Source organism: Oncorhynchus mykiss, chromosome 21 (genome assembly GCF_057628025.1).
Source record: "Oncorhynchus mykiss isolate SJ-2025 chromosome 21, ASM5762802v1, whole genome shotgun sequence".
Taxonomy (NCBI): domain Eukaryota; kingdom Metazoa; phylum Chordata; class Actinopteri; order Salmoniformes; family Salmonidae; genus Oncorhynchus; species Oncorhynchus mykiss.
In genome coordinates this window covers 45,490,420-45,513,123 of record NC_143042.1, presented here as the reverse complement: position 1 = coordinate 45,513,123, position 22,704 = coordinate 45,490,420, and the positions used below count along the sequence as shown (strand labels likewise).

Below are 22,704 nucleotides of genomic sequence, written 5' to 3'. Positions count from 1 at the left end.
TGGAAAGGCTGTGAGGGAGTGAGTGAGCGAAAGGTGCTAGACTTTAAGGTTCACACTCTTTTTAGGCTGGCGGCTGACCTAAGCGTGCGCCCCCCGACGAGAACGATTTCGACCGTGCGGAGGCTAGTGAAAGCGACTGGAATGAGAGAAGAATAAAGTGAGAGCTGATTTAGGAGTAAAGGAACGACAAGCAGAGGCACCGCGGCGGTAGACACCAGCCAGACAGCCGTTAGCTACGGACGGAGAGAGAGAGAAAAGGAAAAAATTAAAAGGGGGACGGTTTGACATTTGTGTAAAGCGCACAGAGTAACCAAATTGTGGAAACCTTAGTACACCGGGTAAGTTAGCCTACTTATCATAACATGAATATAAAGGGCGTGATCTTGCGTGAGAATAACATTGCATATGCACATGGCTGCTCATAGCTGTCACGTTATTTTCATGCTACATAGCTGGTCACTTGTGAGCATTGTGTGATGATAGCCTAGTAATAAAACAACATTGTATTGTTGGAAAAACCCTCCAGCCAATCATTGTTTCCAGTTTGATAAACAATATGCTGTTAAATTGGCCCTTGCTCACTAATAAAGTTTTCGCTACGTATCATCCCACTACATTTATTTAATCCAAATAACTGGTGGTACGATTTTACGCATAGAAATTGACCCAAATAACTTGGACCGAAACTCATCCTGCAGGTATGCACGCCGTAGCCTTATCATACGCATAAGCGTAATAATTATACTCTAGTAGCCTACATTCCAATTAGCAACGGCGCCTATTCAATGTATCACAATTAAGATATCTCCTTGTGTGCTTAATGTAACAATGTAACACACTGAAATGACCACGCGCTAATGCAACAATGTTGTACTTGGCTCTCGACTGGAGCGGAGCCCCCAGTTATAGTGGGCCTCAGCCACTGAGCAGTGTTCATGCATGCAGCGACGCCGTCACTGACAGCCCGTTAACGTTTTGTGCGCACTAGGCCGCACTCGGCTCCAACACTGCGGAGCAAGACACGCGTGCTATAAAAAGATGGCAGCGACAGTTTTTCTGTCACACTAATATGTTAAATTAACATATCCTTATTATTAATACGTGTGTTTACGTGAGTCTCTTAATCTCAAAGTGGCCTTGTGTGTGTCAAGCGCCGTCGATAAGATGCTACCAGTATAATCAGTGTCGTTTACCAGGCTATGGCTGCAGACCGAATTAAATCATAGTAGATTACTTGGAATATGGGGCCGGCCATACTTTTGTAGAGTATTCTCTTGAATGGACATTACTTTCCACCTTTATCTTTGCCATTATTCTAATAGCAAGTTGACCTTTGTAATATTCTTGACATTCTAACCGAAATGCAAGACGCACCCGTGCGCTGGGCCTTTCCATGAATCGCGTCCACTCTTCCGCCGCCACATAATCAGTTACACACACTCAGCAAATAATACACCTGCTTGTTTCCATATTTAATTATTTTGAAAATCTTCCTATATTTCTGTCAATGGCGCAAAAATAACAAAGATAAGGCCTATAAATGATTGAGTAAACTGTTATATATTTTTTGTTTATGGTGAGTAAGCTATGGCTGACTGATCCAGGTGCCATATCTCTGTTACTTTATTTAGCTCAGTCTGCTCTTTTTCTCTCTCCTTATGGCAGTGAACCAGCTCTTCATACATTTTGTATTCAATTAATAATGTTGCATTTCTTAAAGTTCTTAAGTTAAATATGTAATTACGTGGCTGGTCATTTGGACAAATTTAAAATTATTATTGAAAATTCACAGAGGGAGACAGTATAGACCTACTGCACACTTCATTACACTGTAGGTAATAATTTTTATTTTGATTACTAATGTGTTTATTGTTAATAATAGGAAGTTTGCAGGAGTACACTCCCTTTGTATACATTTATTCTTTAGCAATGCCTTTTAAATGTCTATTGTACACTTATCAACAAATAGCTCATTTCCAAAGCATAAGCCATAACCAATATGTATTAGAATGGCGTTAGAGGCATGTAGACCACTTGGAGTCATTGGTCTCTGCCCTGAACTGCCCTCCCACAGGACTCCTCCCCCTATGGCAGGATTCCTCTGCCCCCAACCCCAGGACTCCTCCCCCAACCCCTGAACTCCCATCCCCCTCCCCATGACTTCTACCCCAGGACTCCTCAGTATTTGAGTGATGCCATTACCAGTGATGTCATTAACCAGTTCTTAGTCCTCGTTAACCTCTCTCCATATCCCCCTTTGACATCATGGGCTCGGGATCAGGTATGGCAGACGCAGACGTCGACTTCCAGACAGGCGATGCCGGGGCATCCGCCACCTTCCCCCAGCAGTGCTCGGCGCTGCGCAAGAACGGCTTCGTGGTGCTGAAAGGACGACCCTGCAAGATCGTGGAGATGTCCACCTCCAAGACCGGAAAACATGGCCACGCTAAGGTCAGTGGTGTCTGACTGTAACCATTTTGATAGCTCTGGCTAATGAGTGATAATAAAGATGTTGTGTTCCATGCAGACATAATTACATTGATCAGAGTCATGAGAAAGAGTAGCTGTGGCTGTTATCTTGAATTCGGTAAGACTTTCCTCCAGTCAAAAGAAGAAGAAGACTTTCTCACATTTGCAGCGTTATCCTGAACTTCACACTATATGTCTTGTCTACGTGCTGTGTGTCTACGTGCTGTGTGTCTACGTGCTGTGTGTCTACGTGCTGTGTGTCTACGTGCTGTGTGTCTACGTGCTGTGTGTCTACGTGCTGTGTGTCTACGTGCTGTGTGTCTGCGTGCTGTGTGTCTACGTGCTGTGTGTCTACGTGCTGTGTGTCTACGTGCTGTGTGTCTACGTGCTGTGTGTCTACGTGCTGTGTGTCTGCCAGCTCCATAAACAGTTTTGTGTTTTGTTTTCTTTATGGGCAGGTCCACATGGTTGGTATTGACATCTTCAACGGCAAGAAGTATGAAGATATCTGTCCCTCCACCCACAACATGGACGTCCCCAACATCAAGAGACTGGACTACCAGGTGAAGGGCCAAAGTAGTGAGGAGGACAGAAGGGACGGAGGGAGAGAGGGAGAAGTAGAGAGAAAGAGGTATTGCCAGTTTGAGTGAGATGGCCAGTTACCCAAAACTCACTCTCTAACTGAATGGCCACGTCACTGGTAAAAATCTCATCAAATAATAGATGTCCCTTGAGTATTCTGATTCCCTATTTCTAATTCTCCGACTCACGCCCCTGCCTCAAATCAAATCCAATTTCATTTCTCACATGTGGCGAATATAACAGGTGTTGACGTGCCCTTGTTGACGCACACTGGAAGATCTGAGGGGATTGATTAGGTGTCAACAGTATCGTGGAAACTCCCTCTAGTCTATTTACAGGCTAAGTGGAGACATCAGCATTATTCCTGTACCAATCCAGTGGGAAGGTGAGGGAAAGTCCATGAGGGTAGAGGAACGCATCGTAGCATTTGTGCTGATGTAGGTGAAGGTCATTATTTAGTAAAACACTGGGATGGAATACCTTTGAGCTACACCAGCACATGTTCCAAACTTTTTCATGGTCCTTAGAGCTGGATAGGGAACCTCAAGTAGGTAGCTGTTCTTTCTCCTGTGCTCATTTTCATTCTCTTTGGGCTGGGAGACTGTGGGTGGGGGTGACAGTCAGTTGATTGGAGGGCACAAAAGAGCTCAAATTGGTAGACTGGCAGTGCATTGGCATTCACAAAAGGCGCAGAAACTAAAACAAGCCTATTTCATACATTGTCTCTTATCTTTTCTGTCATCATAACACAACCTTATTCTCATCTCTTCTTATCCTTTCCCTCCCTCCCTCCTCACTTCCCCCTGCAGTTGATTGGGATCACGGATGGTTACCTGTCTCTGCTCCAGGACAGTGGTGAGGTGAGAGAGGACCTAAAGATGCCAGAAGGAGACATGGGCAAAGAGATCGAAACCAAGTATGACGCTGGAGAGGAGATTCTGGTCAGTGGTGTTCCCGTTTCCTCTCTTCTTGTTGTTCATGTTCTTGGTTTTTCTTGTTCTTCTATGATTCTCCCTGGAGAGAAAATGACATTGTTTTTTTTTAATTGAACCTTTTGTTAACGAGGCAAGTCAGTTAAGAACAAATTCTTATTTACAATGACGGCCTAAACCGGCCAAACCCGGACGACATATGTCCCTTTTTAGCGTTATGGTTTTGTAAGACAGTGTTTCATAGCTCTAATCAGGTGTGTAGATAGACATATCTGATTCATGTTTTCCTCTCTTCTTCTGATCCATGTACTCAGTGTGTGCTTGGTGGAAATTCCTTACTTATAGGTCGTTATCAATAAAACGTCACAATAGTATTTGATTTGTCTGCTGGGGGGCAAGGAGACCTCCGGCTCATCATCACCTCTTGACCACAGTCAGAACTACACATTTCCGATTATTTCACATTTAGCTCTATCATCAGAGTTATACAGAAATCAGTAAAGATCAATTCAACATGTTTTTTCAGATATGTGAGGGTAACCAAATCCATTTGGCATGTAGCTAGCTAGCTAAAGCAAACAACATGTGCCATTTAGCTTGCTTCATCAGAGAGTAGCCTTTTGGGAAAGAGCTTGTCTTCATCCTGGTAAAGTTGTCAGTAGGACGACATCTAGTTTATCTTCTGAAAGTTTGCTTGTTAACTAGCCATATTGACTTGATACAGTCGGAAGTTTACATACGGTTAGGTTGGAGTCATTAAAACTTGTTTTTCAACCACTCCACAAATTTCTTGTTAACAAACTATAGTTTTGGCAAGTCGGTTAGGACATTTACTTTGTGCATGACAAAGGTAATTTTTCCAACAACTGTTTACAGACAGATTATTTAACTTATAACTCACTCAGAATTCCAGTGGGTCAGAAGTTTACATACACTAAGTTAACTGTGCCTTTAAACAGCTTGGAAAATTCTAGAAAATGATGTCATGGCTTTAGAAGCTTCTGATACGCGAATTGACATCATTTGATTCAATTGGAGGTGTACATGTGGATGTATTTCAAGGCCTACCTTCAAACTCAATGCCTCTTTGCTTGACATCATGGGAAAATCAAAAGAAATCAGGAAAAACCTAAAAAAAAAATTGTAGACCTCCACAAGTCTGGTTCATCCTTGGGATCAATTTCCAAACACCTGAAGGTACCACGTTCATCTGTACAAACAATAGTACGCAAGTATAAACACCATGGGACCATGCAGCCGTCATACCGCTCAGGAAGGAGACACGTTTTGTTTCCTAGAGATGAACGTACTTTGGTGCGAAAAGTGCAAATCAATCCCGGAACAATAGCAAAGGACCTTGTGAAGATGCTGGAGGAAACGGGTACAAAAGTATCTATATCCACAGGCTTGCAAGCTGAAGAACACCATCCCAACCGTGAAGCACAGGGGTGGCAGCATCATGTTGTGGGGGTGCTTTGCTGCAGGAGGGACTGGTGCACTTCACAAAATAGATCATCATGAGGGTGGAAAATTATGTGGATATATTGAAGCAACATCTCAAGAAATCAGTCAGGAAGTTAAAGCTTGGTCGCAAATGGGTCTTCCAAATGGACAATGACCCCAAGCATACTTCCAAAGTTGTGGCAAAATTGCTTAAGGACAACAAAGTCAAGGTATTGGAGTGGCCATCATAAAGCCCTGACATCAATCCTATTGAAAATGTGTGGGCAGAACCGAAAAAGCATGTGTGAGCAAGGAGACCTGTGAAACTGACTCAGTTACACCAGCTCTGTCAGGAGGAATGGGCCAAATTTAACCCAGCTTGTGGAAGGCTACCCAAAACGTTTGATCCAAGTTAAACAATTTAAAGACAATGCTATCAAATACTAATTGAGTGTATGTAAACTTCTGACCCACTGGGAATGTGATGAAAGAAATAAAAGCTGAAATAAGTTATTCTCTTTACTATTAATCTGTTATTTAACATTCTTAAAATAATGTGGTGATCTTAACTGACCGAAGACGGAATTTTTACTAGGATTAAATGTCAGGAATTCTGAAAAACTGAGTTTAAATGTATTTGGCAATGTAAACTTCCGACTTCAACTGTAAGTTATTAGCGAGCTAGCCAATTTGACGTGGCCCATCAATCAATGTAGTATGTCTGTCAGCAGCAATCGTGATTAAACACTATTTAAAAACAATGTTGAAAATGGGATAATGTAGGCTAAGTAGGCCTGTGTTGGTTGGAGAAAAAAGTACATTATTTCTACTAACCAACCACTATGTGTAGCCAACTGTAAAAAGTTTATACCAGTAGCTTGCAAAGTAAACATTATCAGCCATCAGTAACGTGACATCGGCAAATGTTCCCTTCTGCTGCTTGACAGGCAGACCCCACAAAGGATGGGGACTGAACCTAAACCACTCGTACTTGTCAGGTATAGTTCACATTTTTTTATATCACTCAAATATCCATTTAATGGTGGCGAATATTGAGACATATCGTGAGGCTCTACCCTCATGTATCGGAAGTTACATGATCAATGGATGTTTACTGATCATGAAAAGCATGCAGTTATGCCGACTTTTTTCAAATTTATAATTCTGACGATAGAGCGAAATGTGCACAATTGTTTTGCATGGAATAATCTGACATTTGTAGTTCTGACTATGCTCTTCAAGAGGTGATGACATTACTACCAAATAGTTAACATTTCTCTAATAATCCCTTGAAACCGGCACTCGGTTGTCAATGGTTTTAGAGAGGCTGCAGGTTTCCAAGCCCCCCGGAAAACAAATCAAACGCTCTGCAACTGATTGTGATGTTTTTTTGGTAACCCATTACAGCTGCTATTGTCACATTGAACCCGTATACTTCTGGGAATCCAATGTCCCTGTCACAAACTGTTCAAAATATCAGAGCACACTGGCTTAGCAGAGCAAACAAATGCCCTCACTTCACAGGTAACAATGAATATTGGCAGCACTAGAGATACATGGAATTCATCAGTAAGACTGTACCATACTCCCAGCAGCTCTCTGCATTCCCAAGTCAACCGGCTGTAAAAGTTGAAGTGTTATGGTTTGGGGGTTACAGTTACCTCAAGTCTCTGGGAAGGGGATGATGTCACAGCCTAACCTAGTTTACTTCCACTACACCTGCAAAGTTGTTCTTCTTATAATAATTTTAAAATCCTTTTTGTTTGTTTCCCAGATCACTGTTCTGTCTGCAATGAACGAGGAGGCTGCAGTTGCCATCAAGGCCATGGCTAAATAAGACACTACAGGTAAACACAGAAGCTTTCTGTATCCCAACCGACCTACCTGTCACCCCTCACCCCATTCATACTCACACTGCCTGTGACAAAAGTGGCTGGAAATGTGCGGTATGTGTGTGTCATGCCATGCACTTTATTTGTATGTTTATTTATCAGCCAAGGCTAGGTACACTCTTTACTTTGCCTAACAACACACTGAAACACTTTGGCTGCTACACATGCTTCTTTATTATTATTTCATTTACTAGGCTGTGCAGTCTTTATGCTGACTACAGCATATGTCTGTTTTGAAAAACATGGGGAAGTAACTGGACTGTATACTGAGGATGTCTTACATGTTAATTACATTAAATCTCTGAAGGGTACCTGTGAAGCAATATGTTACATCAATGGACTTTTCTACCCCTTATGCACTTACTGCTTACTTGTTATTATTCATTTACGGTATTTATGTACAAGCACAATGTGTGTGTGTATATATATATATATATATATATCTCTATCTTGTATAAAGAGTTGTTTTTATATAGATTCCCATGCTTGGTGTATTTGTGTGAGTGTAATGGTGTATTTCAGTGGTTTTCTAACTTTTTCAGTGGTGACACAATTTTTTCCCCCCCAAGAATTTCTCAACCCCGGCCCAAATCTAATGACAAAATCAGTTATATTATTTTACATCAACAAATAACCTTAAATTCATTGCATTCGTCTCTTATCAAAATGAAAAGAACCCAATAAATACATTTAGCCCATAAAATTGTTTTTTCAAATGATCTTTCTCAAAAGGTTTGTATATTGTCCCGTGCAATAATCTGTACTCTTAAAGGGATACTTAGGGATTTTGGCAATGAGGCCTTTTATCTACTTTCCCAGAGTCAGATGAACCTGTGTTTACCAGTTTTATGTCTATGCGTGCAATTGCTAACTAGCGTTAGCACAATGACGAAGTGTATGGGTATCTGCTAGCAGGTACCCATAGACTCAGATACCCATAGACTTCCAGTAATTGTGCTGATACTAGTTAGCATTAGCTTGCTAAACTACCTCTAACTTCCTACATAATGTGCACCGACATAAAAATGGTATCGACAAGTTCATCTGACTCTGGGGAAGTAGATTAAAGGGCCTCATTGCCAAAATCCTGAAATCCCTTTAATTAGAAAAATCAAGAGTACCGACCCCCCCCCCCCCCCCATTCAAGGTTGTTGAATGTGCTGTCGGTTACTGTATTTTGATGTGTGAACGGATCTTTGTGTTTGGAGTGTGTACTGTACCTCAAATAACTTGTGAACTGTTTTGTATTGATGCACACTCAACTACACTGTCCGCTTTTTTTCTTTCTTTTTCATTCACTTCCTCTTGCTCTTTTTCCCCTTTTCTCGTTTTCTACCTATCCTACCCCTGTACTTTCCTTGTCCTCCCCACTCTCTTTCAGGGGTTAACAAGATGCACTGGATCTGAAAAAGGAGGGAATACGGCCATGTCAAAGCTATTCTCTCTTTTTCTTTTTTTCTTTTTCGTCAACTCTCTCCCTCTGTACTTTCTCGCCCTTCTCTGGGTAAAATTGGAAACTAATTTCAATAAATAATTGGGAACTGCAAACAGTCAAAACATTCTCTCATATATATATATATATATACACACAACATACAAGTCAGTACACACACGGCATACAAGTCAGTACACACACGGCATACAAGTCAGTACACACACGGCATACAAGTCAGTACACACACGGCATACAATTCAGCATTCAAGTCAGTACATACACGGCATACAATTCAGCATTCAAGTCAGTACACACACGGCATACAATTCAGCATTCAAGTCAGTACACACACAGCATACAATTCAGCATTCAAGTCAGCACACACACACACACACACACACACACACACACACACACACACACACAGCATACAAGTCAGCACCAGTAAACACAAACAGCATACAAGTCAGCACCAGTACACACACACACACAGCATACAAGTCAGTACACACACGGCATTCAAGTCAGTACACACACGGCATTCAAGTCAGTACACACACGGCATTCAAGTCAGTACACACACAGCATACAATTCAGCATTCAAGTCAGCACACGCACACACACACAGCATACAAGTCAGCACCAGTAAACACAAACAGCATACAAGTCAGCACCAGTACACACACACACACAGCATACAAGTCAGCACCAGTACACACACACAGCATACAAGTCAGCACCGGTAAACACACACACACATACACAACATACAAGTCAGCACCAGTACATACGCACAGCATACAAGTCAGCACCAGTAAACGCACCAGTAAACACACACACACACACACACACACACACACACACACACACACACACACAGCATACAAGTCAGCACCAGTACACACACACAGCATACGAGTCAGCACCAGTACACACACACACACACACACACACACACAGCATACGAGTCAGCACCGGTACCCACACACACACAGCATACAAGTCAGCTCCAGTACATACAAGTCAGCACCAGTAAACACACACACACACACAGCATACAAGTCAGCACCAGTAAACACACACATCATACAAGTCAGCACCAGTAAACACACACACAGCATACAATTCAGCACATGTATACACACACACACAGCATACAATTCAGCACATGTATACACACACACACACAGCATACAAGTCAGCACCTGTACACACACACAGCATACAAGTCAGCACCAGTACACACACACACACAGCATACAAGTCAGCACCAGTAAACACATACACAGCATACAAGTCAGCACCAGTACAGACTAACGGAGAGAGAAGAAATGGAGAAAGAAGTGCTCTCACAAACATGCCGCCTGTAAGGGCGTAGGTAGCTACTGCACCTACAGTCAGGGGAGGGCTGGTGGAAATGTCTCAAATGTCTTTTTTGTAAATTCTCTCCTGATTGATCAAGGGCTTCTTCAACTCTAGATTTATGATGAGTGATGTTCTGTTTAGGAGCGCATTCGGCGGGAGCGCTGTGCTCATGTTGCAATAGAAATATAGAACTGGCACCATTTTCAATGTAACAATGGAGACTTGTCAGGTCTATACGTTACTGATTTTCAGAGTGATCCGCCCTTCTGAATGAGCCCCATATGTCCTATTCAACATTGTGTGTATCGTATATCACCTAAACTTGTCTGTTAAAAGATGCCAGGATCAGACCTTTCAGAGTAGGAGTTGAACAAGCGTCACACAGAAGCATTTAGGAGAAAGGAAACACGCATGCCAATTCCAGTGTTTAATTTCAGTCTTTCACAAGTGTCTGATTGAGACCACGTACAGGACCTTTCAGCAAAGAACTTGGCAAAGACCCTTAGAGGCTGCCAACAGAGCAGGTAGCTAGCTAGCTAGTAGACACACTGGGTCACCTATAGGGAGAGGCACCATGTAGTTGACCCATTATTACTTTGTACAAACTCATGAGAAAGTTATGGCATGTTTTTTGCTTTATTGTATTCACAAAGAAGTCCAAACTGTGCAGAACGTCTCCCACCCCAAACAAAATTAAAGACAAATTGTTAAATTGTGATTTTTTTATTTGTTTTGGAGGACAGTTTCTGAGGTAATAGATCCAAACACAAAATCAAAAAGTAAAACACTACAGTTTCAGGAGAAGTTTCCAAGAACATTTAGGCCACTAAAACTCCAGTAATACAGCAGTAATAAAATGAACTATACAATAAATATTAAAGTCAAGCCTGTGGGTCTGGGCTTTACAATCAACCATCATAATCCAAGTTTACTATGACATAATTTCAGTCTTCTCGAATCTTGAGTGAGCCAATGAAATCTGAACGATAAGAACTCCCGGGGAGATAGTTTAGGCAGGTAACCATGGTTACTTGCTGTGGTGATAGAACCTCTGTGAACTCTGGGCATGGGGGAGGAAGGCATGGCGGGGAGCCGTTTGGGGAGAGCTCTGGAAAGGTGCCTGGTGGACGAAACGCCAATTAAAATGTTACCAAGCAATAGTTAAGAACTTTTAAGACAAACCATCCATATTTCAAGTGACCAAGTCATCATTTAAATAGAATTTCAGGTGATACATTAAAAAAAAGTATGCCTTCACTATTAAGATGAATTCATATTAAAGATTCACACTGGTTTGACTATGGCTTTAACTATGAGAGCTTGGACAAAACAAAAGTACAATCACTTTTCAATCTATACTGCAACAATAAGCAAAGCAATCCACTTTTTAAAATTGAAATAACCACTTTCAGATGCACCCATATTTCTGATGGGGTGATAGGTCAACAGTGGGCGGTAACAGTGAGAGGTGGGGATGGGTGGCTAAGAGTTACCTTTGGAGTGGGGATCTGGACAGCCAAGGAGGGGGTGGGCAGCAGGCCAGCAACAGATGCATGGAGGGATTGGGGGTGCATGGGTCTCATAGCACCCTGGAACAACAGGAGTTTAGGGAAACGCAAGGAAAGGACAAGAGGTACAGTTGAAGTCGGAAGTTTACATACACCTTAGCCAAATAATCAGTTTTTCACAATTCCTGACATTTATTCCTAGTAAAAATGCCCTGTCTTAGGTCAGTTAGGATCACCACTTTATTTTAAGAATGTGAAATGTCAGAATAATAGTTGAGAATAATTTATTTCAGCTTTTATTTAATCACATTCCCAGTGGGTCAGAAGTTTACATACACTCAATTAGTATTTGGTAGCATTGCCTTTAAATTGTTTAACTTGGGTCAAACGTTTTGGGTAGCCTTCCACAAGCTTCCCACAATAAGTTTGGTGAATTTTGGCCCATTCCTCCTGACAGAGCTGATGTAAATGAGTCAGGTTCGTAGACCTCCTTGCTCGCACACGATTTTTCAGTTCTGCCCACACATTTTCTATAGGATTGAGGTCAGGGCTTTGTGATGGCCATTCCAATACCTTGAAGTTGTCCACAACTTTGGAAGTATGCTTGGGGTCATTGTCCATTTGGAAGACCCATTTGCGACCAAGTTTTAACTTCCTGACTGATGCCTTGAGATGTTGCTTCAATATATCCATGTAAATTTCCTCCCTCATGATGATCTATTTTGTGAAGTGCACCAGTCCCTCCTGCAGCAAAGCACCCCCACAACATGATGCTGCCACCCCTGTGTTTCACAGTTGGGATGGGGTTCTTTGGCTTGCAAGCCTCCCCCTTTTCCACCAAACATAACGATGGTCATTATGGCCAAACAGTTCTATTTTTATTTCATCAGACCAGAGGACATTTCTCCAAAAAGTACAATCTTTGTCCCCATGTGCAGTTGCAAACCGTAGTCTGGCTTTTTAATGGTGGTTTTGGAGCAGTAGCTTCTTCCTTGCTGAGTGGCCTTTCAGGTTATGTCGATATAGGACTCGTTTTACTGTGGATATAGATACTTTTGTACCTGTTTCCTCCAGCATATTCACAAGGTCCTTTGCCGTTGTTCTGGGATTGATTTGCACTTTTCGCACCAAAGTACGTTCATCTCTAGGAGACAGAACGCGTGTCTTTCCTGAGTGGTATGACAGCTGCTTGATCCCATGGTGTTTATACTTGCGTACTATTGTTTGTACAGATGAATGTGGTACCTTCAGGTATTTGGAAATTGCTCCCAAGGATGAACCAGACTTGTGGAGGTCTACAATTGTTTTTCTGAGGTCTAGGCTGATTTCTTTTGATTTTCCCATAATGTCAAACAAAGAGGCACTGAGTTTGAAGGTAGGCCTGGAAATACATCCACAGGTATACCCCCAATTGACTAAAATTAGGTCAATTAGCCTAACAGAAGCTTCTAAAGTCATGACATCATTTTCTGGAATTTTCCAAGCCGTTTAAAAGGCACAGTCAACTTAGTGTATGTAAACTTCTGACCCACTGGAATTGTGATAAAGTGAATTATAAGTGAATTAATCTGTCTGTAAACAATTGTTGGAAAAATGATTTGTGTCATGCACAAAGTAGATGTCCTAACTGACTTGCCAAAACTATAGTTTGTTAACAAGAAATATGTGAAGTGGTTGAAAAACGAGTTTAAATGACTCCAACCTAAGTGTATGTAAACTTCCGAATTCAACTGTATAAAGGAGTATCAAGGACAACTCGGGTTTGAATTTGTACAATATGAACTTATATTAAAACAGATTCACAACTAGGTTTAGTGGTTGAATAGAAAACTTAACCTTATAACGTGCATGTCTTGAAAGAGCATCTTCCTCCCAATCTGTCTGACCAGTGGTCTTACCCCGTCAGTGAAGCCAGACTGTTGGTTGGCATGTTCCAACTGCTTCTGAAGGGGTATTCCAGCACCAGGGATGAATCCTTGCTGGGAGGTGAAGTGACTGTGAACAGCGTAGCCAGGCTGTTGAGGAAGGTACTGCATGGCCTGGAACGCAGACGCACCTGGACAGGAGACAGCAAGAGTCAGACTTTGGAAACTAATACTGCAGGATGCTGTCATGATTAGCAATTTTAATTACTACATAGTCCACAATGGAATTTCCTGTCGGAGGCATTAATATTCAGCTTGCACACACATGCTACCTCTGATCTGGGAGCTATTGGCGAAGCTGACGGGTACAGAGGAGCTGGGGGCGTAGCTGGAGGGGTGCTGTGTCTGGGCCACGCTGTAGCTCTCGTGGACTGACTGACTGCCACCGAACTGGCCGTGCTCTGCCAGGCCCGCACTAAATCCAGGCTGGCTCTGGTAGTGGCGGCCCTGTGGGGCGAGGAGAGTGAAACGGTCACTCTATAAGAGGTCACACAGAGCATGGGTTATGTGTCTGTTGTTGACATCACTGACAGTTACTATGTTTCAGTGGGTGTTTTTTTTAACTACAGAGTTAAGGATTTGATTCCAGCTTGGGCCGAATGCTGATGCCTGGAACTCACTTTATTGACACTATTGATGCCAAGATATACAATTGAAGTCGGAAGTTTATATACACCTTAGCCAAATACATTTCAACTCAGTTTTTCACCATTTCTGACATTTAATCCTAGTAAAAATACCCTGTCTTAGGTCAGTTAGGAACACCACTTTATTTTAAGTGAATGTGAAATGTCAGAATAATAGTAGAGAGTGATTTATTTCAGCTTTTATTTATTTCATCACATTCAAGTGGGTCAGAAGTTTACATACACTCAATTAGTATTTGGTAGCATTGCCTTTAAATTGTTTAACTTGGGTCAAATGTTTTGGGTAGCCTTCCACAAGCTTCCCACAATAAGTTGGGTGAATGTTGGCCTATTCCTCCTGACAGAGCTGGTTTAACTGAGTCAGGTTTGTAGGCCTCCTTGCTCGCACACGCTTTTTCAGTTCTGCCCACACATTTTCTGTAGGATTGAAGTCAGGGCTTTGCGGTGGCCACTCTAATACCTTGACTTTGTTGTCCTTAAGTAATTTTGGCACAACTTTGGAAGTATGCTTGGGGTCATTGTCCATTTGAAAGACCCATTTGCAACTAAGCTTTAACTTCCTGACGGATGTCTTGAGATGTTGCTTCAATATATCCACATAATTTTCCATCCTCATGGTGCCATCTATTTTGTGTAGTGCACCAGTCCCTCCTGCAGCAAAGCCCCCCCACAACATGATGCTGCCACCCCCACAACATGATGCTGCCACCCCCGTGCTTCACGGTTGGGACGGTGTTCTTCGGCTTGCAAGCCTCCCCCTTTTTCCTCCAAACATAACGATGGTCATTATGGCCAAACAGTTCTATTTTTGTTTCATCAGACCAGAGGACATTTCGCCAAAAAGTACAATCTTTGTCCCCATGTGCAGTTGCAAACCGTAATCTGGCAATTTTATGGCGGTTGTGGAGCAGTGGCTTCTTCCTTGCTGAGCGGCTTTTCAGGTTATGTCGATATAGGACCCGTTTTCTTGTGGATATAGATACTTTTGTACTTGTTTCCTCCAGCATCTTCACAAGGTCCTTTGCTGTTGTTCTGGGATTGATTTACACTTTTCGCACCAAAGTACGTTCATCTCTAGGAGACAGAACACGTCTCCTTTTTGAGCGATATGACGGCTGCGTGGTCCCATGGTGTCTATACTTGCGTACTACTGTTTGTACAGATGAACGTGGTACCTCCATGGAAATTGCTCCCATGGATGAACCAGACTTGTGGAGGTCTACAATTGTTTTCCTGAGGTCTTGGCTGATTTCTTTTGATTTTCCCATGATGTCAAGCAAGGAGGCCAGAGTTTGAAGGTAGGCCTTGAAATACAGTGCCTTGCGAAAGTATTCGGCCCCCTTGAACTTTGCGACCTTTTGCCACATTTCAGGCTTCAAACATAAAGATATAAAACTGTATTTTTTTGTTAAGAATCAACAACAAGTGGGACACAATCATGAAGTGGAACGACATTTATTGGATATTTCAAACTTTTTTAACAAATCAAAAACTGAAAAATTGGACGTGCAAAATTATTCAGCCCCTTTACTTTCAGTGCAGCAAACTCTCTCCAGAAGTTCAGTGAGGATCTCTGAATGATCCAATGTTGACCTAAATGACTAATGATGATAAATACAATCCACCTGTGTGTAATCAAGTCTCCGTATAAATGCACCTGCACTGTGATAGTCTCAGAGGTCCGTCAAAAGCGCAGAGAGCATCATGAAGAACAAGGAACACACCAGGCAGGTCCGAGATACTGTTGTGAAGAAGTTTAAAGCCGGATTTGGATACAAACAGATTTCCCAAGCTTTAAACATCCCAAGGAGCACTGTGCAAGCGATAATATTGAAATGGAAGGAGTATCAGACCACTGCAAATCTACCAAGACCTGGCCGTCCCTCTAAACTTTCAGCTCATACAAGGAGAAGACTGATCAGAGATGCAGCCAAGAGGCCCATGATCACTCTGGATGAACTGCAGAGATCTACAGCTGAGGTGGGAGACTCTGTCCATAGGACAACAATCAGTCGTATATTGCACAAATCTGGCCTTTATGGAAGAGTGGCAAGAAGAAAGCCATTTCTTAAAGATATCCATAAAAAGTGTTGTTTAAAGTTTGCCACAAGCCACCTGGGAGACACACCAAACATGTGGAAGAAGGTGCTCTGGTCAGATGAAACCAAAATTGAACTTTTTGGCAACAATGCAAAACGTTATGTTTGGCGTAAAAGCAACACAGCTGAACACACCATCCCCACTGTCAAACATGGTGGTGGCAGCATCATGGTTTGGGCCTGCTTTTCTTCAGCAGGGACAGGGAAGATGGTTAAAATTTATGGGAAGATGGATGGAGCCAAATACAGGACCATTCTGGAAGAAAACCTGATGGAGTCTGCAAAAGACCTGAGACTGGGACGGAGATTTGTCTTCCAACAAGACAATGATCCAAAACATAAAGCAAAATCTACAATGGAATGGTTCAATAATAAACATATCCAGGTGTTAGAATGGCCAAGTCAAAGTCCAGACCTGAATCCAATCGAGAATCTGTGGAAAGAACTGAAAACTGCTGTTCACAAATGCTCTCCATCCAACCTCACTGAGCTCGAGCTGTTTTGCAAGGAGGAATGGGAAAAAAATGTCAGTCTCTCAATGTGCAAAACTGATAGAGACATACCCCAAGCGACTTACAGCTGTAATCGCAGCAAAAGATGGCGCTACAAAGTATTAACTTAAGGGGGCTGAATAATTTTGCACGCCCAATTTTTCAGTTTTTGATTTGTTAAAAAAGTTTGAAATATCCAATAAATGTCGTTCCACTTCATGATTGTGTCCCACTTGTTGATTCTTCACAAAAAAATACAGTTTTATATCTTTATGTTTGAAGCCTGAAATGTGGCAAAAGGTCGCAAAGTTCAAGGGGGCCGAATACTTTCGCAAGGCACTGTACATCCTCAGGTACACCTCCAATTGACACAAATTATGTCAATTAGCCTATCAGAAGCTTCTAAAGACATGACATTGTCATGCACAAAGTAGATGTCCTAACCGACTTACCAAAACTATAATTTATTAACAAGAAATTTGTGGAGTGGTTGAAAAACGAGTTTTAATGACTCCAACCTAAGTGTATATAAACTTCCGACTTCAACTAGAATTGAAAAGTTTGCTTGATAAAAAGATGGCCATTACAATAGCGACATCTAGTGGGTAGATGAGACATTACACATACAGAGGGCCACCCAGTTGCGACTCACCGGGATGACAGGTGTTGGAAACAACTGCTTACTGCGCTCCGACATGAGAGCCCCGGGCCTGTTGTGACTGACTGGACTGCCTGATAGAGGTTAGAGAGAACAAAAAAGTGATGAGGGAGTACGGTGTAGTGACCGGCGGGAACCTCAGAAGTAATTTGTGGATAGACTAATTGTGGGCCAGTGCCACATATATTAAATGCATGTGTTCAAAGTAAACAGCTTGTGATAAATACATCTGGAAAATGACCACGTTATTTTGATGTTCATTTAATGTAATTGCTTAGGAGATGACAGTCATGAACACGTGTATAGCTTACCTTGGATGTTGAGGAGATGCTGTCCTGTATGCATGGTTAGACTGGACTGGTAGCTGGCTGACGTCAGTGTTGTGATGTCACTGCAGGAGAGGTAAAAACAGATGAGATATCTGACAGGAGATTTCTAGCAATCAGCAAATCCTTTATATATGGCCTTATTAAAATTTCAGTCCTACTCCAAACTGGGAGGGTTGCATTTCAGTAATCTAATGTGGCTTATTGACCTTATTTCATCAAGGTTCACTAACGTTAAGGAAGCTTGACTATTGAGATGCACCTGAGGAGTCAGAGGCTCCCTTCCTCTCACCTCTGCTCCTTCCTGCGCCTCTTTTCCTCCTCGTGCAGGACCTTCTTCAGCTGGAGGAAGAGCTGATGCTTCTCCTCCTGCAGTCCCTGCAGCTTCTCCCCCATCTTCATCACCTGTGAGGAGGAAAAGGGAATGTAAGAGAGGGTTAAGGTGAGATAGCCCATCCTCTGAAGTTAGTTATCTCCCATCTGTTTGTTATGACGTTCTCTGACCTGTTCTTTCGTCTCCTCCAGTGACATCCTCTCCTCTATCTCTTTTGTTCTCTTTCGCTCTTCTTCCTCCTTCATCTTCTGCTCCATCATCTTGTCCACCTCTTCCTCCTCTAAGATTAGGAAGAAAAGAGACACCAATTACAACAACTTAATTGTGGAATTTGTTCTCTCTTCTTCCTCTTTCATCTTCTGCTCCATCATCTTGTCCACCTCTTCCTTCTCTAAGATTTGGAAGAAAAGAGACACCAATTACAATGACATATTTGTGGGAAAAATCTGGCTTTTTGGTTATGTTTGGGAAGAAATGCAGTAGCCAAGCCAGCCTTGTGATATCTCACCCTGTCTTTTGCGATCTCTTTCTCTCATAATGTGCTTGTGGAGGGCTCTGGCCATGGCGTTGGACAGCTTCGGTCTGTCCTGCAGAGCAGGCATGGTGACAGGAAGTGGAGGGGCCAGCTGAATGCAGCAGAATCAATTGAGAAAATATGGGAAGTAAATATAGTTACAGGCAACAACAGCAAAAGGTGACAATTATTTGCTAGAAACTGACACTTGTTTTTTTTTTATATTTACTTTGTTTTTAATAGAAATAATAAATTGCATGCATTCACCCCCACCTAGCTAACGTTGCATTGCATCTGATCTGGCTATGCTAGCAGCTAGCTAACGTTACATTGTTAATGTTAGATCGATGAAGGGCCAGCAGGCGCGAAGTTGTAAACAGAGAACTTACTTTCGTTGCTTTTCGAGTATTCCAAGATGAAAACTTTTGTCTCCGCTTGGTGTGTGTTTTTTGGTGTGGATTATAAAGCGGAACATTTGTTATGCTATGAAAAACTGTAACTTTGTTTCTATATTATGAATTTCGTGTTCATAAATGAGTTTTTTTCCCCGAACTGATACACTTCCGGTGTGAAAGGACGCTTCCTGTTTTGACGTCAGTGAAGCCCTGGGAGTTGGGGTTTCTATTCAGTACTTCCCAGGGGACCTTGAGAGTAAAAGTAAAGATACCTTAACAGAAAATTACTCAGGTAAAAGTGAAATTCAGCCAGTAAAATACTACTTGAGTAAAAGTCAAAGTATTTGGTTTTAAATATACTTAAGTATCAAAAGTAAATGTAACCGCTAAAATACAGTATACTTACATTGAGTGGCTGCTGCCAACACACTCCAGCCACTTTAATAATGGAAATGGATGGAAATTGATGTAAAAATATATCACTAGCCACTTTAAATAATGCTACTTAATATAATGTTTACATACCCTACATTACTCATCTCATATGTATATGTATATACTGTACTCTATATCATCTACTGCATCTTTATGTAATACATGTATCACTAGCCACTTTAAACTATTCCACTTTGTTTACATACCCTACATTACTCACCTCATATGTATCTGTACTCGATACCATATACTGCATCTTGCCTATGCCGTTCTGTACCATCACTCATTTATATCTTTATGTACATATTCTTTATCCCTTTAAGGTAGTAGTTTTGGAATTGTTAGGTTAGATTACGCGTTGGTTATTACTGCATTGTCGGAACTAGAAGCACAAGCATCTGCTAACCATGTGTATGTGACAAATAACATTTGATTTGATTACTTAATTGAACCAGTTTCCTGTCTTGCTAAGCTGTCCTGTCTTGTGTTTGGGATCATTGTCATGCTGAAAGACCCAGCCACGTTTCATCTTCAATGCCCTTGCTGATGGAAGGAGGTTTTCACTCATATCACAATACATGGCCCCATTCATTCCTTCCTTTATACGGATCAGTCGTCCTGGTCCCTTTGCAGAAAAACAGCCCCAAAGCATGATGTTTCCACCCCCATGCTTCACAGTAGGTATGGTGTTCTTTGGATGCAACTCAGCATTCTTTGTCCTCCAAACATGACCAGTTGAGTTTTTACCAAAAAGTTATATTTTGGTTTCATCTGACCATATGACATTCTCCCAATCTTCTTCTGGATCATCCCAATTCTCTCTAGCAAACTTCAGACGGGCCTGGACATGTACTGGCTTAAGCAGGGAGACACGTATGGCACTGCAGGATTTGAGTCCCTGGCGACGTAGTGTGTTACTGACGGTAGGCTTTGTTACTTTGGTCCCAGCTCTCTGCAGGTCATTCACTAGGTCCCCCCCGTGTGGTTCTGGGATTTTTGCTCACCGTTCTTGTGATCATTTTGACCCCATAGGGTGAGATCTTGCGTGGAGCCCCAGATCGAGGGAGATTATCAGTGGTCTTGTATGTCTTCCATTTCCTAATAATTGCTCCCACAGTTGATTTCTTCAAACCAAGCTGCTTACCTATTGCAGATTCAGTCTTCCCAGCCTGGTGCAGGTCTACAATTTTGTTTCTGGTGTCCTTTGACAGCTCTTTGGTCTTGGCCATAGTGGAGTTTGGAGTGTGACTGTTTGAGGTTGTGGACAGATGTTTTTATACTGATAACAAGTTCCAACAGGTGCCATTAATACAGGTAACGAGTGGAGGACAGAGGAGCCTCTTAAAGAAGAAGTTACAGTTCTGTGAGAGCCAGAAATCTTGCTTGTTTGTAGGTGACCAAATACTTATTTTCCACCATAATTTGCAAATAAATTCATAAAAAATCCTACAATGTGATTTTCTGGATTTTTTTCCCTCATTTTGTCTGTCATAGTTGAAGTGTACCTCATCTTTTTAAGTGGGAGAACTTGCACAATTGGTGGCTGACTAAATACTTTTTTGCCCCACTGTATGTGATGGTACACAAGGTTTGAAATGATGTTTAAGTTAAAAATATCTGTTTGGGTAAATTTGCAGTCAACAAATTATTTATAATTATGTTCTGACTTCCTTACCATCCACTCAAGAAAAAGCATTATCCCACGGCTGAATCAAGTCGATGATCCCTGGTATAGATGATTTAGACTCTAATGGTGAATAACTCATTAAAGTCATTTATTTTAATGTATATACAGGTTGTTCATAGTAGTCATTTCCATTCCTTCAAGGGGCTCTCCAGTGTTCATTCCTCACAGGCAAGTTCTTCCACACTGATCTAGACAAACCATTTTTGTATGGACCTCTCTTTGTGCACAGGTGCATTGTCATGCTGAAACAGCAAAGGACCTTCCCCAAACTGTTGCCACAAAGTTGGAAGCACAGAATCGTCTAGAATGTCATTGTATGCTGTAGCATTAAGATTTCTCTTTACTGGAACGAAGGGGCCTAGTACGAACCATGAAAAACAGCCCCAGACCATTATTCCCTTACAGTTGGCATTAATCATTGGGACAGATAGCGTTTTCCTAGCATCCACCAAACCCAGATTTGTCTGTCGGACTGCCAGATGGTGATGCGTGATTTATCACTCCAGAGAACGCGTTTCTACTGCTCTAGAGTCCAATTTAATATATATATATTTATATTTAACCTTTATTTAACTAGTTAAGTCAGATCAAATTATTTTTTACAATTACTTCCTACACCGGCTAAACCCAGACGACGCTGGGCCAATTGTGCGCCGCCCTATGGGACTCCCAATCACGGCCGGGTGTGATACAGCCTGGATTTGAACCAGGGCGTCTGTATTGACGCCTCTAGCACTGAGATGCCATGCCTTAGACCTCTGTGCCACTCTGTGCTCTGTGCCACAAGCATGGAAAACTGTTTAAACCCTTTACAATGAATATCAGTGAAGTTATTTGGATTTTTACGAATTATCTTTGTAAGCCAGGGTCCTGAAAAAGGGACATCTCTTTTGTTGCTGAGTTTATTTTCGACATCATAGAAAAATAAGTTAAGACATCAAAACTACAATGAAATAACACATATGGAATCATGTAGTGGTGGCAGGTAGCCTATTGGTTATAGTGTTGGGCCAGTAACCGAAAGGTTGCTGGATCGAATCCCAGAGCTGACGAGGTAAAAATCTGTCATTCTGCCCCTGAACAAGGCAGTTAATCCACTGTTCCCCGGTAGGCCGTCATTGTAAATAAGAATGTGTTCTTAACTAACCTGCCTAGTTAAAAGGTTAAATTAAAAAATGTAGTAACCAAAAAAGTGTTAAATCACATTTTATATTTGAGATTCTTCAAAGTAACCACCTTGATGACAGCCTTGGATAAACTACCTCAGCACTACTCAATCTTGGGTCAATAGCAAGATTAATACTACTTTGTCTCGTCTTCCCTACACTATGTGATGATGGGATTGGATGTCTCCACAGTGAGTGCAGTCTGTGGTGTAGTGATCAAACGGATTCCATTTTGAAAGCTCAGGTGTAAACAGGAGAATAGCCTAAATAAAGAGAGAAATGTGTGTTCTCCACTTTCAAGATTATGGTTGCGGAAACTTTCCATATGTTCACATACAGTAGAGATATGCAGGACAAGTCAGGCAAAAAAAGACAGTAACGAAAAGACAGGAAACAAAGTT

General features: G+C 41.8%; 2 protein-coding genes across 5 annotated transcripts; one reads left to right on the top strand and one right to left on the bottom strand.

Annotated features, from left to right (window-relative positions):
* Positions 1 to 208: 208 nt before the first annotated feature.
* On the top strand, positions 209 to 10,830 carry LOC110500676 (eukaryotic translation initiation factor 5A-1). The gene is made up of 6 exons (XM_036958128.2): positions 209 to 338; positions 2,282 to 2,451; positions 2,928 to 3,032; positions 3,861 to 3,992; positions 7,201 to 7,273; positions 8,700 to 10,830. The coding sequence occupies exons 2-5, from the start codon at positions 2,284 to 2,286 to the stop codon at positions 7,261 to 7,263; spliced, it is 468 nt and encodes a 155-aa protein (XP_036814023.1). The 5' UTR covers positions 209 to 338; positions 2,282 to 2,283; the 3' UTR covers positions 7,264 to 7,273; positions 8,700 to 10,830.
* LOC110500675 (G protein pathway suppressor 2) lies at positions 10,826 to 19,241 on the bottom strand. 4 transcript variants are annotated; one of them, XM_021578168.3, is made up of 10 exons: positions 19,010 to 19,241; positions 18,615 to 18,732; positions 18,277 to 18,386; positions 18,065 to 18,177; positions 17,758 to 17,837; positions 17,441 to 17,520; positions 13,824 to 13,998; positions 13,525 to 13,682; positions 11,612 to 11,707; positions 10,826 to 11,238 (listed from the first exon to the last, which is right to left on the bottom strand). In XM_021578168.3, the coding sequence occupies exons 2-10, from the start codon at positions 18,706 to 18,708 to the stop codon at positions 11,146 to 11,148; spliced, it is 999 nt and encodes a 332-aa protein (XP_021433843.1). In that variant the 5' UTR covers positions 18,709 to 18,732; positions 19,010 to 19,241; the 3' UTR covers positions 10,826 to 11,145. The 4 variants fall into 4 exon arrangements, with proteins under 4 accessions (XP_021433843.1, XP_021433842.1, XP_090070905.1 ...); XM_021578167.3 differs by having other exon boundaries at positions 13,824 to 14,028; positions 19,010 to 19,195; XM_090214779.1 differs by having other exon boundaries at positions 18,035 to 18,177; positions 19,010 to 19,174.
* Positions 19,242 to 22,704: the final 3,463 nt, after the last annotated feature.